Source organism: Mobula birostris, chromosome 15, assembly GCF_030028105.1.
Source record: "Mobula birostris isolate sMobBir1 chromosome 15, sMobBir1.hap1, whole genome shotgun sequence".
Classification (NCBI taxonomy): Eukaryota; Metazoa; Chordata; class Chondrichthyes; order Myliobatiformes; family Myliobatidae; genus Mobula; species Mobula birostris.
The window spans coordinates 12,405,604-12,421,844 of record NC_092384.1 but is presented as its reverse complement, the minus strand read 5'-3'; the positions used below and the strand labels follow the sequence as shown (position 1 = coordinate 12,421,844).

Here is a 16,241-nt window from a genome sequence, read left to right as displayed (position 1 = left end):
GCTCCCTTTCAAATCTGTCTCATTCTAAATCTTCCCCTAGTCTTGGACTCCCCTACCTTGGGAAAAGACTGACGATTTACCTTATCTATACCTCTCATAATTTTAAACATTTCTGTAAGGTCAACTCTCATTCTCCTACATTCCAAGAAATAAAAACATAGCCTGGCCAACTTCTCCCTATAACTCAAACTCTAGCCCTGGCAATACCTTTGGTCCAGCCCTGGAGAGCTCTACAGGGACCTACTCCTTCCCTAGTTATCATTTTACTCTTAATATTGCTATAAAATCCCTTGGGATCTTCTTTAACCCCACCTGTCCAGAACTATCCCATACATCCTCTTTGCCCTCAATATTTACCTCATAAATGCATTCTTAAACTTTTTATAGAATCACAGGATACACTCATCCCCTTACTCTTAAATCCAATGTATCTCTTATCATCTATGATTCCCTAAACTTGCCAAGTTTACCCTTCACATTCTTAAAACCTTTCACCTGCTTTTCATTGCTCTCCTTTCAAACAGCCTACCCCTGCTAGATCCCCAAAAACTAGACCTGGTTTAGTTTAGTAACTTAACCTGTGGACCTGCCCAATCCTCGTCATTCACTATTTCAAAACTGCTTTTATGTCCTCCCTTATCAAAAAGGCAAAACATCTTCCTCATTTACCTGTACCTCTGTCATGGCTGAAGCATCTGTATTCTACAATATTGAGCTGTCAGTCATTCCTTTCTCTCAGCCATATTATTGTTGTGGCAAAATCATTCCAATTCTCAGGTTCAACCTCGTGTATTGTATTGAATTAAATTAATTTTAACTGAGAATATTGTCATTGCCTTCACTGTGCCCCTAGCTGCCCTGGTTACTAAACTTGCTCTTGCTGGCTACTGTCCTGCTCAAAGTTCCACTTTCCATCCCTCTTATATAGTTTAAATCGGATGCTGATACCTTTAAAGGAAGCTGTTTGATGGAACATTCTGCTCTGAAACCTTGTCATGTCTGGCTAAGGGTTCTGTAAAAACACCAGTGATGCGGTCTTTGTGATCCAGTTTGTCTCCATCTGTTGTACCTGTGTCTTGGAGCATTAATCAGCTTGTGCAACACTTCCACTTCACATCACTCTCCAAGGAATAAATGGAAAGGTGCAATAATATGTTTCTCTTTAGGCATGTAAAAAATAACACATAGACCATTTTCATGCCATCTGCTCCAGAACGTTAACACATTGTGCTGTTGAGTCTGAAACCTTTGATTCAAGGTGACCAGTTGAATTAAGATAATTGATGCCATGAATCTGACAGGACACCATGTAGAGCCTTGAATATGGTAGCTGTGTAATTTGTTAATCTTCTCAAATTACTGAAGCAGTTTATTTCTTTGTTTCCTCTCTTCACAGGAAGATGGGGAGTGATCCGCCAAGGTCTCAGCAGTCCCTGGATACCAGATGGTTGGAAATGGGGAGGAATTGTCTCTGAACACTGTCCAGTTTGGATTGAGTTCTTCGTTGATTAGAGATGAAGCAGATACACTGGATTCCCATTAATTGGGCCATTGGTTATTCGGGGCAGCTGCGTATTTGGGACAACTTTTAAAGAACAAAAACCCATTGAGCAAATAGCCAGGACTTCCTTCATTTATTTGGGACTCTATACCATTTAATTGGGGCATGAGACTGTTGCCAAACTGTTTCTAATTAGTGCCAGTTGTATGCATTGGCATGGCCGTTAAACATTACACCATTCTTAGAGAAAATAGTGTTTAAATAGCTTCCATTGTGTGTGTTTTTGTCCAAAAATCAGCGATTTTTGTCACTGATTGTTGGCGAGTAAGACAATTCAGAACTGTTTTGTTCATTATGGTTTCAAGCAATCAGGCTTGGGGATGCCAAGAATGATTTCACCTCTTCATCAAAATAGGTACTATGAATAATTTGAAGGCATTGGAAATCATCTTGAATGTTACAATAAAAATGAAGATTTGGAAGATGCAATCATCAAAAACATTATATGAAGTCAGTCCCTTATCCGCACTAGGTGTCTGTGCTGATTTTGTTCATTTACAGTCAGTCAAAAAAACATAGTAGCATACACTGGATGAATTCCTCCCTTGATAGCTGTAGGAACTAATACACAGTTTTATAGTGCTGTAGTAGTTTTGGTAGTGTTCCAATTTGTTCTGTATTTCAATTAAATGCATAATTTCTGACTCAAATAATTTGTCTTTTTTTTATACCTTTTTAACTACTTCCATGGAACTTTGACTAATTAGTGCAGCCGCTTATTGGTCCTGTTGTGTCCCAATTAATTGGAATCCACTCACTGTATATTCTGGACTGCATGACATTCCTGATTTAAGAATAACCAAAAGCTGAATTACTCAAAACTGTTGTTTAGTTTACTTGCAAGCCAACAAAATAATTCTGCAGTGGCACAGGATCTGTCATTTGTGAAATGCATTGGGTCAGCTGATCCTTCTGATTCATATATCTCCTCCTGGTTTCCTTCAAAAGGTTATTCGTTATAGTTTTAATTGCTCCAAAATTCTGGAAAAATAATATTAAGAGTAACTCGTATCCTAGATCCTCACTTTCCTTTTGGAAATGGAAGATTGAGTCCACGCCAGCCGCAGAGGACCCATCTTTACACTGTTTTGATCTTCTACATTTTCCCTACTCTTCCCCCAGGTTCTACCAGTCACCAACACTAAAGGACCATTTACCACAGCCAATACATCTACCAAACCTCACAGCTTTGGGATTTGGGAAGAAACCAGAACACCCAGAGGAAACCCATGCAGTGCTAGAGAGAACATGCGAATTCCATGCAGAGAGTGCCCAGGGCCAGCATAGAGCCCGAGCCACAGGAGGCATGAGGAAGCATCTGACAGGTCTGACTGAGTTCCTACCTAATTCCCTACCTGCCACAGAGAGTCACACAACATCCACTTAAGAAGTTTCTAGACAAGAACTTGAAACATCAAAGCATAGCAAACTGTGTACAAGTGCTGGAAATCGGATTAGAGTAGGAAGCTCAGCATGACATGGGGAGTGGACCAAATAGTCTCTTTCTACATTATAGATTCTAGTTAGAGATGATGTGAACAACTTACCCAGCCTTGGTTCTGACTTGAAATCTGCTTTCTGCCTTTAATCTATGTTTAGAATTTCAACTTCTCAAGCATCCACAAGTTTTCTGTTGTGAGGACAGCCTGGTCAATGGCCTTGGTTTCCCATGAGACAAGTGGCAAGTGAACACAGGCTACTTGTCTCAAAAGAAACCAAGGCCACTGACTGGGCTGATTTTCTGGGATCAGTTTACAATTAAGTTGGGTTTTAACACTTATCAGCTGACCTAGGTTGTGCCTGGTCATTGAACTTGGGATGTGGCTTCAAACCTCGTAGTACTGAGGCTCATGGTGGGTTATAGTTCCAGAGATATCAGAATCAGGTTTATTGCCACTGATATCAGGTTTATTACAAGCTTTCTTACCCCATTCCCACACCTACCCACCCCCTCACTTGGTCTCTCCTGCCAGCTTGTACTCCTTCCCTTACCCCAACCTTCTTATTCTGACTTCTTCCCCCTTCCTGTCTAGTCCTGATAAGGGGTCTGGCCCCGAAACATTGACCATTGGCTCCTCACCATAGGTGCTGCATGACTAGTTGAGTTCTTCCAGCTGTTTGTGTGTTGATCTTATTATCACTGATATATGTTGTAAAATTGGCTGCTTTGTGACAGCGATACTGTGGAAGATACAAAATAATTTACCATAAAAATATAAAATAAATAAATAGTGCAAGTGAGGTAGTGTTCAGTTCAGAAATCTGATGACAGAGGGATAAAAACCTTTCCTAAAATGTTGGGTAAGGGTCTCCATGTTGCTATACCTCCTCCCTGAAGGTAGGAATGAGAGGACATGAACTGGATGTTTTCACTATAATGATATAATAACAATGTCATCAGGTTTGATTAACATACATCGTACCATACATTCAGCTATAAGACTTATTTCAAATCTGTGTACTCTGCAGCCTTAACCAGGGACAAGAATTTGTTGTAGATTATACTCTCAAGATGTTCTTTGTGTCTTCCATGAAAGGAATCTAATACTGATCCCTGATCAACAGGAAATGCCATTTTTATGAGCTGCACCTTCATTTCCTGTGGTAAATCGAAATTTTGCAGGATCACTAAGGTTGTCGTCATAGTTCAAAGGTGGAATTAGCAAACTTCAAACTGGCTAAAAGCCCCTTTGTACAGTTGAAGTCAGAAGTTTACATACACCTTAGCCAAATACATTTAAACTCAGTTTTTCACAGTTCCTGACATTTAATCCTAGAAAACATTCCCTGCCTTAGGTCAGTTAGGATCACTGTATTTTAAGAATGTGAAATGTCAGAATAATAGTAGAGAGAATGATTTATTTCAGCTTTTATTTCTTTCATCACTTTCCCAGTGGGTCAGAAGTTTACATACACTTTGTTAGTATCTGGTAGCATTGCCTTTAAATTGTTTAACTTGGGTCAAATGCTTAGGGTAGCCTTCTACAAACTTCTCACAGTAAGTTGCTGGAATTTTGTTCTATTCCTCCAGACAGAACTGGTGTAACTGAGTCAGGTTTGTAGGCCTGCTAGCTAGCACACGCTTTTTCAGTTCTGCCCACAAATTTTCTGTCAGATTGAGGTCAGAAAACGATGTCAAGTCTGGTTCATCCTTGGAAGAAATTTCCAAACACCTGAAGGTACCACGTTCATCTGTACAAACAATAGTACGCAAGTATAAACACCATGGGACCATGCAGCCGTCATACCGCTCAGGAAGGAGACGCATTCTGTCTCCTAGACATGAACATACTTTGGCGTGAAAAGTGCAAATCAATCCCAGAACAACAGCAAAGGACCTTGTGAAGATGCTGGAGGAAACAGGTAGACAAGTATCTATATCCACAGTAAAACGAGTCCTATATCAACATAACCTGAAAGGCTGCTCAGCAAGGAAGAAGCAACTGCTCCAAAACCGCCATAAAAAAAGCCAGACTACAGCTTGCACGTGCACATGGGGACAAAGGTCTTACTTCTTGGAGAAATGTCCTCTGGTCTGATGAAACAAAAATTGAACTGTTTGGCCATAATGACCATCATTATGTTTGGAGGAAAAGCATGCAAGCCGAAGACCACCATCCCAACCGTGAAGCATGGGGGTGGCAGCATCATGTTGTGGGGTGCTTTACTGCAGGAGGGATTGGTGCACTTCACAAAATAGATGGCGTCATGAGGAAGGAAAATTAAGTGGATATATTGAAGCAACATCTCAAGACATCAGCCAGGAAGTTAAAGCTCGGTCGCAAATAGGTCTTCCAAATGGACAATGACCTCAAGCATACTTCCAAAGTTGTGGAAAAATTGCTTAAGGACAACAAAGTCAAGGTATTGGAGTGGTCATCACAAAGTCCTGACCTCAATCCGATAGAAAATTTGTGGGCTGAACTGAAAAAAGTGTGTGCAAGCAAGGAGGCCTACAAACCTGACTCAGTTACACCAGTTCTGTCTGGAGAAATGGAACAAAATTCCAGCAATTTTCTATGAGAAGTTTGTGGAAGGCTACCCAAAACGTTTGACTCAAATTGAAATTGAATTAAAGGCAATGCTACCAAATACTAACAAAGTGTATGTAAACTTCTGACCCACTGGGAAAGTGATGAAAGAAATAAAAGCTGAAATAAATCATTCTCTCTACTATTATTCTGACATTTCACATTCTTAAAATAAAGTAGTGATCCTAACTGACCTAAGACAGGGAAGGTTTTCTCGGATTAAATGTCAGGAATTTTGAAAAACTGAATTTAAATGTATTTGGCTAAGGTGTATGTAAACTTCTGACTTCAACTATATCCATTTACCAGAAGTTGAAGAACTGAGTCATGACCTAAGGAATTCTGGCAAATGATTGACTTTTTTAACCCTTGAGAGGGGGGCTGAAAGAAAATATTTTAGCATTCACTAAAATAATGAATTGTACATAAACATTAAACTAAATGTTGGGTCAGACACAATAAAGAAAGCCAGTTGGAATTCAATGAAAGTAGACCTTGAGGCCAGAATTATTATACTTCTACCCTGTAGGAACTGCCCTGTTTGATTTCCATTGAAGGGGCAGCTTGGTGCTGCAAATCTGGATTCACTTCCAATCTCAGTCAGTGTGGAGTGTTGACCCTGCCACTGCATGGTTTTCCTCACAGTGCTCAAGTTTCCAGCAACGTAGAGCCATAGAGCACTACAGCACAGACACAGGCCCTTTAGCACATCCAGACTTTGCCAAACTATTATTTTGCCTAACAACACACACAGGATGCTGGAGAAACTCAGCAGACCAGGCAGCATCTATGAAAAAGAGCAAACAGTTGACATTACAGGCTGAGACCGTGCATCAGGACTGGAAGAAAACATGAGAATGAACAATCGACTGTTTACCATTTTCCATGGATGTTTCCTGGCCTTCTGAGTTCCTCTAGCATTCTTTGTGTGTTGCTGGATTTCTGGCATCTGCAGATTTTCTTGTGTTATCCTGCCTAGTCCCATTGACCTACACCTGGACCACAGCCATATCCAAATTTCTCCTAAATGCTGAAATTGAACCAGCACCCATTATTTTCACTGACTCGGTCACACTCTCAAACTCTCTGAGTGATGGAACTTCCCCTCATGTTTCCCTTAAATATTAAACGTTTCACCCTTAACCTCTAGCTCTCAGGCAATCACAATTAAAAAGATTGCTTGCATTTACCCTATCCAGACCCCTCCTAATTTTGTATACCTTTTATCAAACCTCCCCTTGTTCTCCTTTACTCCAGAGAATAAAGTTCTAACCTATTCAGCTTTTCCCTATAACTCAGGTCAACAAGTACTGGCAATATCCTTGTAAATTTTCTGTTTCCTTTCAATCTTATTAATATCTTTCCTGTTAGTAGGTGTCTAGATCTTTACAAAATATTCCGAATTAGACCTTACCAATGTCTTATACAACTTCAACATAAGTTCACACCTTCACTGTCCTACCTTGGTTTGTCCTCCCAAAGTTCAACATCATACACTTGTTTGCATTAAATTACATCTCACAGAACTGTAGTTTTCAAGCTCAATTGGCCACTTTAAATTGCCCTGAGTGCATCAGCTGGTGGAAAAACCTCGGGGAGAGTTAGTAGAGTGTGTGATTTGACCATGCATTAGCAGTGTGGCAGAGGCAGACACTCAACTCTGTCACAGTGGCAACTTGAGTTAATCTGCAGACCTGGTACAATTGCTTCTTGTAACATATAGAGAAGAAGTTGGCTATGTACATAGGAACACATTTTCTTTATTGACTACAAGCCTTTGCTACTTCAAGACAAGTTTTCCAATACTGTTCTAGATGTCTACTGCACACAAGCTAGTAGTCATCCAGAGTTCACCTGCCCCTTTTGCCTTCTGGATCAAAGTATCTCAGAGATCTGGTGATCTGGGTTCAATCCCAAACTTGGTTTGTACCTGTGGAGTTCTGAATTTTTCCCATTGCCCAAAGCTATATGGTTTGGAAGGTTAATTTTCCACTACAAATTGCCCTCAGTACCTAGCTGAGTGGTATAATCTGGAAAGAGTCAAAATCGAAGTAAGTTTATTATCAATTAGGTATACTGCATCTCTCCATATTATGATTATTGTGTGCCATTCTAAGTTCAATATACATTTATTATCAAAGTATGTTTGCAGCATACAACTCTGAGATTCATTGCCTCCAGACAGCCACAAAACAATGAGAAACATAGAAGCTGTTCAAACAAAAAACTTCAACTTCCCCCACATGCAAAAAAAAACCAAATTGTACAAACGACAACAATACAAACCCCTCCACCATGAGCAAACAAAAAACTAAATCGCACAAATGGTAACAAGAACATCAAACTGCAAACCCCCAAACTCCACCTCCCCCTGCATAAAGAAACAAATAAATCACACGGATGCCAACAAGAAAGAATGAGCAAAAATTCAGAATATAAAGCTTAAAACTGAAAGAGTCCAAGTGAACTACAGTCCTATCCATAAATCACAGATCCAGAACTTTGGTGTCATCCTCTGACAGCAACTCGTTTCCTTAATTGGCAAGATCAGTGAGAAATGGAGTTGATCATGGGTTTGCACACCATCTTTATACTTCTAGGCCTTCAGGGCACTTGCTTCCTGAAAGCTGTTCAAAGACAGCAATCACCAAATCACTCAATTGATCTTCAAACTGTACATCATGAGCTCTAACAGTCTGTGGCCAGAAACACACATAAATAAAAAGAAGACATAAAAGAAATGAATGAAAGTTTTGTGGACTATCTGAAAGATGTCGTCCAAGGTAGCCTTGTTCACTGGCACCATCTTGACTGGAAAAGCCATTTTTCTATGGAAGTGGTTTGTCATTGCCTTCTTCTGGGCAGTATCTTTACAAGACAGGTAACCACAGCCGTTATCAATACTCTACAGAGATTATCTGCCTGGAGTCAGTGGTCGCATAGCCTGGACTTGTGATATGCACCAGCTGCTCATACAACCATTCACCACCTGCTCCCATGGTTTCATGTGACCCTGATTGGCGGGGGGGGGGGGAGCGTGGAGCTAAGCAGATGCTACACCTTGTCCAAGGATGACTTGCAGGCTAGCAGAGGGAAGGAGCACCTTACACATCCTTTGGTAGAGACAAAAACCATACCCGCACCCACATTTCACCATAAACTGCCTTGAAATTCATTCTCTTACAGACAGTTACAGGAAAACAAAGAAATACAATAGAATTCATGAAAACCATACACGAACAAGGACAGACAAACAACCAATGCACAAAAGAAGACAAACCATGCAAACAAAAATAAAATTGATGAGACTGTGGAGAAAATAATGTGAGCTTGCAACGGATTCATATAAATGGATTCTGGATTGCCAACATGGACAATCTATCAAATCTCCCCTCATTCTCCTGCTCTCCATGCTGGACAATGCTATGACACCCATTCTTCCACTCTGCTTCCTGACCTTCAATCCTTATCGTCCCAAAGCATTACCATTCCCTTTATCTGCATTCCCTCCTGCACCTGAAATGTGAGACCACCTGCTCTCCTCCAGTTTTGGCATAATGTCATTTCACCATTTTACCTTTGGATGCTAAGCTCCAAAGCTCTAGAATTCCTTTCCTGAAACACTTCCCTTTTTTGAGATGCATCTTAACATCTTGGTGGCAAACTGTTGATCTTCTATTCCAATTCAAGGGCAGATATTATTTTTTTGATGTAGCCCCACAGATCATCTCAGCATTTTAACGATGTTAGAATGGACTGTGTCAAGGAAAATTGTTATCGTTGTCTAATCTTAATTTTCAATAACTGTATAACTGAGCCCTTTAGCAATCAACTAATAGCAATGGGATATCCTGTGAGGAGATTCTTGTGAACAAAAACAGTTTGGAGTGTTATAGGCCAGGCCTGTACTTCTTTGCTACAAAAAATCAGCAAGCCTTATTCCCTCCCGGTGTCCTGATGTAAGCCCGGGATAGTTTTAAATTCTCCTGTTGTTTTTTACTTTCTTTGTGAATAGTTTGCACTAGCTGCTCTGCAGACACTCTTGGCATTCAATCTAGCTCTCACTTTCATTGCATCCAGCCAATCAGCATGAAGGCCTTTGGCTTGCCTTCCAATAAATCAGAAAGAACTCCACTGACAGTTTGAACACATGATCACTCAGGCTCCCTGACTCATCATTCCCATGAGATGTCATGCACAAAGCTGAAGGCACACATTATGTGGGAACTTGTTGTAAAGGCACACAGCCCTCTCACACAAATGCTTAGCAAACACCGATCTTTGAAAAATGGCTACTTCTGCAATTTAACTGCTGAAATTAAATTGAAGTCCATGGCAATATCTGCATGGCACAAACATCACTTTTCCCTATAACTGAGGACCTGACTTAGGGAAAGTTTGAATACGGTAGGTTCGGACTTTATTCCCTGGAGAGCAGGAGAATGAGGGGAGATTTGATAGATGTATACAGAATTATGAGGGGTGTAGACAGGGTAAATTCAAGCAGGTTTTTTTTCACTGAGGTTGAGTGAGACAAGAACTAGAGGGTTAAAGGTGAAAGGTGAAATGCTTAAGGGGAACATGAGGGGGAACTTCACTTATTGGGTGGTGAGACCTGCCAGTGGAAGTGGTGAATGTAGGTTTGATTTCAACATTTAAGAGCTATTTGGATAAGTGCATGGATGAGAGATAGATAAAGGGCTAGGATTCAGGTGCAGGTTGATGGGACAAGGCAGAATAACAGTTCAATATGGATTAGGTAGACTGAAGGACCTGTTTTGTGCTGTAGTGTTTTATCTATGATTCTATCACAGAATTACTTCAGTTTGACTTATTCCCAGCTATTGGGTTCTTATTCTTATAAAACGTGAACACCTTCACCTCTGATACAAAGAGGGGAGGGTAGCAAATGTTATCAGTGTCCTAGTGCCTCAGTCAGTTAATAACACCACCACCAACAACCCCCCGCCCTCCATATGAGTGATAACAATTTGTTTTTGGGATGCATGATTTGGGGGCTCAACCAGTGTCAAAGTCTGACAAAGGTCTCTGGAACATATTCAGGATCCATTCAAGGGGAATGGATTTCATAAGACAGAGATACAGCATAGAAATAGGGCCTTCAGCCCATTCACTCTGTGCTGACTATCAAGAACCCACTAACACTAAAACTACATTAAACCTAATTTTTATTCTCTCCACATTCTCAACATTCTCATCAACTGGCCCTAGATTCTATCAACAGGATTAACCTGCCGACTCATATGACTTTAGGATGTGGAAGAAACTCCACATGGCCATGGGCAGAATGTGAAAACTCCACTGAAATAGCACCCAAGGTCAGAACCCAACCAGGATTGCCAGCACTGTGAGATAGCAGCTCTCCTGGTGGCACTGGTTGCTGGCTTGACTGAGACCAACAACCTGTCAAAGCCTGTTAATAGACCATATGGACCTCTGAGTAAGTACTCTTTAGGCTTACTGATCAATGCATGAATTGTTTATTTTTGCCTTTGTGGTGGGGGAGGGGGTTGCTGTTTTCTTTGAACTGGTTCCATGACTTTCTTTGTTTTGTGGCTGTCTGTGGGGAAGACAAAATTCAGGCTTTTATACTGCATATATACTTTAATAATAACTGTTCTTTGAATCCTTGAGACTTAGAGTTCAAAGTTAGTTGCAGATCTTTATTGGTTAAATAGATGCAGGAAAGTCATAATGGGGAATGAATGCTTAAAATTCTAGGCTTGGATTTGGAGGTGTAGGGAGAGGAAATGGCCATGATCCCTGATGTTGATTGCAAACCACGATGACTACTAGAAGATGTCAGCGGACATTAGCTAAGGAGTCAGCTGTGAATCTTCCCCTTTCAACAGAATAAGAAACTTCACGCAATTGAATGAAGGAAGTGAATCTTACTCCTTTGAACTTTGTTCTGGAAAAAACTTGTCACCCTCAATGAAGCAATAGTCTTAAAGTAGAACGGTAAATGGAATGATGAAAATAATAGTGCTTTTGGAATACTCAACTCTTCTACAATCTGTTCAAATCGGTATATTCTTCACCAGAAAACCATAAGAGATAGCAGCAGAGTTAGGCCCATCAGCCCGTTAAATCTGCTCCACCATTCCATCATAGCTGATTTATCATCCCTCTCAACCCCATTCTCCTGCCTCCTCCTGTAACCTTTTATGTCCTGACTAAATCAAGAAGCTATCAAACTCAGCTTAAAATATAAACACAAAATAGGGCCTCTGCCCCTTCCTCTTCAGTCCTAACGAAGGGTTCCGTCCCGAAACATTGACTGACCATTTCCACGGATGCTGCTCGACCTGCTGAGTTCCTCCAGCGTGTTGTGAGTCAGCTTGAAATATACCCTGTGGCAATGAATTCCACAGAATCACCACCCTTTGGCTAAAGAAATTCCTCCACATCTCTGTTCGAAAGGACGTCCTTGTATTCTAAGATTGTGCCCTCTGGTCCTAAACTCCAACACTACAGGAAACATCTTCTTTTCGTCCACTCTATCTAAGCCTTTCAATATTTGGTAGGTTCAATGAGATCCCCACTCATTCTTCTAAACTCCAGTGAGTATGGGCCAAGGGCTATCAAACATTCCTCATATCTTAACCCTTTCATTCCAAGGATCATTCTAGTGAACCTCCTTTGGACCCTCTCCAATGCAGTACATTTTTTTTCTTAGTTAAGAGGCCCAAAACTGCTCACAATACTCCAAGTGAGGCCTCATTAGAGCCTTCTAAGGCCTCATTAGAGCCTTCTAAAGCTTCAGCATTTCATCCTTGCTTTTATATTATAATCCTTGTGAAATGAATGCTAACTTTGGACATGCCTTCCTTAGCACTGACTCAATCTGTAAGAAAAAATCAGAGAATCCTGCACTAGGACTCCCATGTCCCTTTGCACCTCTAATTTCTAAAATTTCTGTCCATTTAGAAAATAGTCTACATCTTTATTCCTCCTACCAAAGTGCATGACCAAACACTTCCCTAAACTGAATTCTATCTTCCAATTCCTTTGAATGTGTTCTAGCAAAAACTTGTCATTCCTATTGAAGAGGAACATTAAATGGAATGAATGATGAAATCTGGAAAACTACTTAACTCTTCCCAAAGTTGTTCATATCTGTACAGTGTTCATCATAAACCAGAAAAATAACCTATATAATAGATATAAATATCAACCAATGCAAATGTAATATTTCATCTAGTTTAATAATAGATCAGAGATAACAGTAATAGATCGAAGTTTCAGGGAGACAGTCACCCACTCCCACCTTCTTGCTGCCTTAAGAAGTCTCCTACTTCCTTAGGAGTTTGTGAAGATTTGGCACAACATCTAAATGTTTGACAAACTTCTATATATATGTGGTGGAGAGTATATTGACTGGCTGCATCACAGCCTAGCATGCGAACACCAATGCCCTATAAAAAGTAGCGAATACATCTTAGTCCATCACGGGTAAAGCTCTCCCCACCATGAGTTCATCTACATGAAACACTCACAGGAAAGCAGCATCTATCATCAGGGACCCCCACCACCCAGGATGTAATCTCTTCTCACTGCTACCATCAGGAAGAAAGTACAGGAGCATCAGGTGAGGCCTCTCCAATATCCTGTACAACTGCATCAAAACCTCCTTATTTTTAAATTCCAATATCTTTGCAATGGGGTCAACATTTGCTTTCTTAACCACTTATTGGCCCTGACTGCTAGCTTTTCATGCACCTGAGCACCTAGGTCCCTCTGAATCTTACTCATCTGCAGTCTCTCTCTGCTTACATAATCTCCCTTTTGACTCTTCTTTCTGAAGTACATAGCCTCACACTTCCCCGCATTAAATTCCATTTCCCAGTCTTTTGCCCACTCATTCAGTCTATCTGTATATTATTGCAGAATCAAAGTTTCCTCATTACAAAATGCCCTTCCATCTATTTTTGTATCGTTGGCAAATTTGGAGACTTTACATACTGTTCCTTCTTCTAGGTTTATAATATAAATCTTGACTAGTTGCTGCTAAGAACTGATCCATCTGATTCTCCACTAATACCTCCTTCCAGTCTAAAAATGGCCCATTTATTCAGCACAGTGAAAATATCTTCAGGCTGAGAGTGTCTCATGATAAGGAAGCTTTGGATACACTAGGACTAATTCTTCCAGCAATGATCTAAGATAGAAAAAAAGATGAGCTTGATTTGTCACATATACATCAAAACATACAGTGAAATGTATTGTTTGCATCAAATCAAATAAGCGAGGATTGTACTGGGCAGCCCAAACGGTCAGCATGCTTCCGGTGCCAACATAGTGTGTCTAGAACTCTCTAATGCTAACTGTATGTCTTTGGAATGTGGGAGGAAGAAACACACACCCTCATGAGGAGAATATACAAACTCCTTACAGACAGTGGCTGGAATCAAACCCAATCTTACAGCTGATTGCGCTAACTGCTCCACTACGATTTTGCCCCTATGCTATCATGATGCCCTTAAATGAGTCTTACACAGAGAACAATGCTGTTAGTGTTCTTCACTAGCTCCAGTCTGATCTGTCTCACTCCTGTTTGCCTCCTCATTGGCATCTGAGATTTAAACCAACAACTGTGGTATCATTTGTAATATTGCAGATGGTGTTTGAGCTTTGTCTAGCCACACAGTAACAAGCGTAAGAGAGAGTAAAGCAGTGACCCTGTGCTGTCAATGAGGAGGACGTACTATCACTGATCTGTAATGACTGTGGTTTCCCAATGAGAACATCATGGATTCAGTTGCTGATTAATATTGAGAGTGTTGTGTCTGTGCACAACTACATATCAATTAAATAAAAGCAAGTGCGCAGGAGATGGCGTTAACTGGTGTATTCATATTGCAGTGAGAGGGAGACAGAGAGAGAGAGAGGACAATGCACTTAAGTAGACACCAGCACATGAGCAGACAACAGATCAATACATAGTGCCAAGGGAAGGATCTAAGAAAATAGATTCATACATTACACTTCCTCCCCCTTTAGATTAATGTGACATAAAACTGTATATGTACAAAAATTTCCCTTCCATAGACCCATATTCCAAATAAACATGCTTTCACAATAACAGTCCACAACTAACTTCATGGTTCTAAAGGCTCAGTCTTTTGAATGGCACTCTGTTTCTTTCAGGATAGCGCCTCTGGGCCTGTGGAGTGGCATCAGGTTTGGTAGGTGTCTTGTCTAAGACAAAGTTCCCTGTTTCTGGTGTCACAGCGCTGTCAGTGACATTATCACTGAGAGTTAAGTTTAAGTAAGGTGTCATTGTGGGAAAGTCTGCAAAAACATCAGAGGGCTCAAGATACACCAGAACAAGTCTAGATCTGGATCAACGGTGACCCAAGTGCAGCGCATGGACTGAGTGTCCGGTGAGACGAAGGAGAATTCCAGCCAGGAAGCACCCCACAGTGCCGAAGGTCTCTCTGCACTTGAGTCGCCTCAGCACTGAACAACAGACCAAGTGAGTTCCTCTTCGGCTACCCCAATCCATTCGTCGCGGAAAGACAGGATCAAATGGCCTAGATCATCAGACAACGTCGCCTGGATGCAGTTCAATGATGATCTAGAAGGCATCCTGGAAGTTGTCTTAGCAGGTCCAGTACACAGAAAGATCGACTCACTCACAGCCATAGCATACAATCTAGCTAAGGAACGAATTGGCCCAATGGAGCGGAAAGGCCAGCGGGAGTTACCGCGGCAACCAAATAGGAGGGAAACAGAGATTCATCGTTTGAGAGGCAAATTAAAGGCGCTCAACAAGAGGTTTAAAACCAGCTCACCGGTCGAAAAAGAAGGTATCAAGGACTTAACCAGTATGCTGCAGGAAAAACTGTGCAAACTCCAGAGGGCGGAACATCTGCGACAGCAAAGAAGGAAGAAAGAGAAAAGGCGAGTGCAGTTTGTGAGAGATCCATTCAGCTTCACCAGGACTCTTCTCAGCCAACAAAAATCTGGTATACAATCCAGCTTGAAGCCAGAGGTAGAAGAATTCCTGCGGGAGGCACACAGCGACCCACAGAGGGGTCAGGGACTAGGAACCAATAGGGCTGTGCGTAGACCGGAAAAACCATCAATTGAGCTGAATGTGAAGGAGCCTACATGGCAGGAAATCCAGGACATCATCCGGAAAGCTAAAGCATCAGCTGCCCCAGGCCCAAGCAGCATACCTTATAAGGTGTATAAGAAATGCCCAAAGCTTCTTTGGAGGCCGTGGAAGGTCATGAGAAAGATCTGGGCCAAAGGTACTATTCCATCAAGTTGGAAATTGGCAGAGGGATGCTTTATTCCAAAGGAAGAGGTTTCTTCCACAATTGCCCAGTTTAGGACAATTTCTCTCCTGGATGTGGAATGTAAGGTTTTCTTTTCTGTGCTCACAAGAAGGCTGACTTCTTACATGACGCAGAACCGCTATATCAACACATCCATCCAGAAAGGCGGTATTCCAGGCTTTTCAGGGTGTCTGGAGCACACCTCAATGATTAGCCATTTGACCCATGAGGCCAAGCAGAAAAAAGGCAACCTAACAGTTGTCTGGTTAGACCTCGCGAACGCCTATGGGTCTATTCCACATGACCTCATCCTAGAAGGACTCAACCACTACTACATCCCAG

At 41.3% G+C, this 16,241-nt stretch overlaps 1 protein-coding gene across 1 annotated transcript in view; it reads left to right on the top strand.

Annotated features, from left to right (window-relative positions):
* LOC140210229 (endonuclease/exonuclease/phosphatase family domain-containing protein 1-like) overlaps positions 1-1,742 on the top strand; it is a 67,170-nt gene extending 65,428 nt beyond the window's left edge. Inside the window, exon 9 of the mRNA XM_072279107.1 lies at positions 1,397-1,742. Within this exon, the coding sequence (XP_072135208.1) occupies positions 1,397-1,512 (116 nt within the window). The 3' untranslated portion in view covers positions 1,513-1,742. The remainder of the gene's footprint in view (positions 1-1,396) is intronic.
* The last annotated feature ends 14,499 nt before the right edge of the window (positions 1,743-16,241 follow it).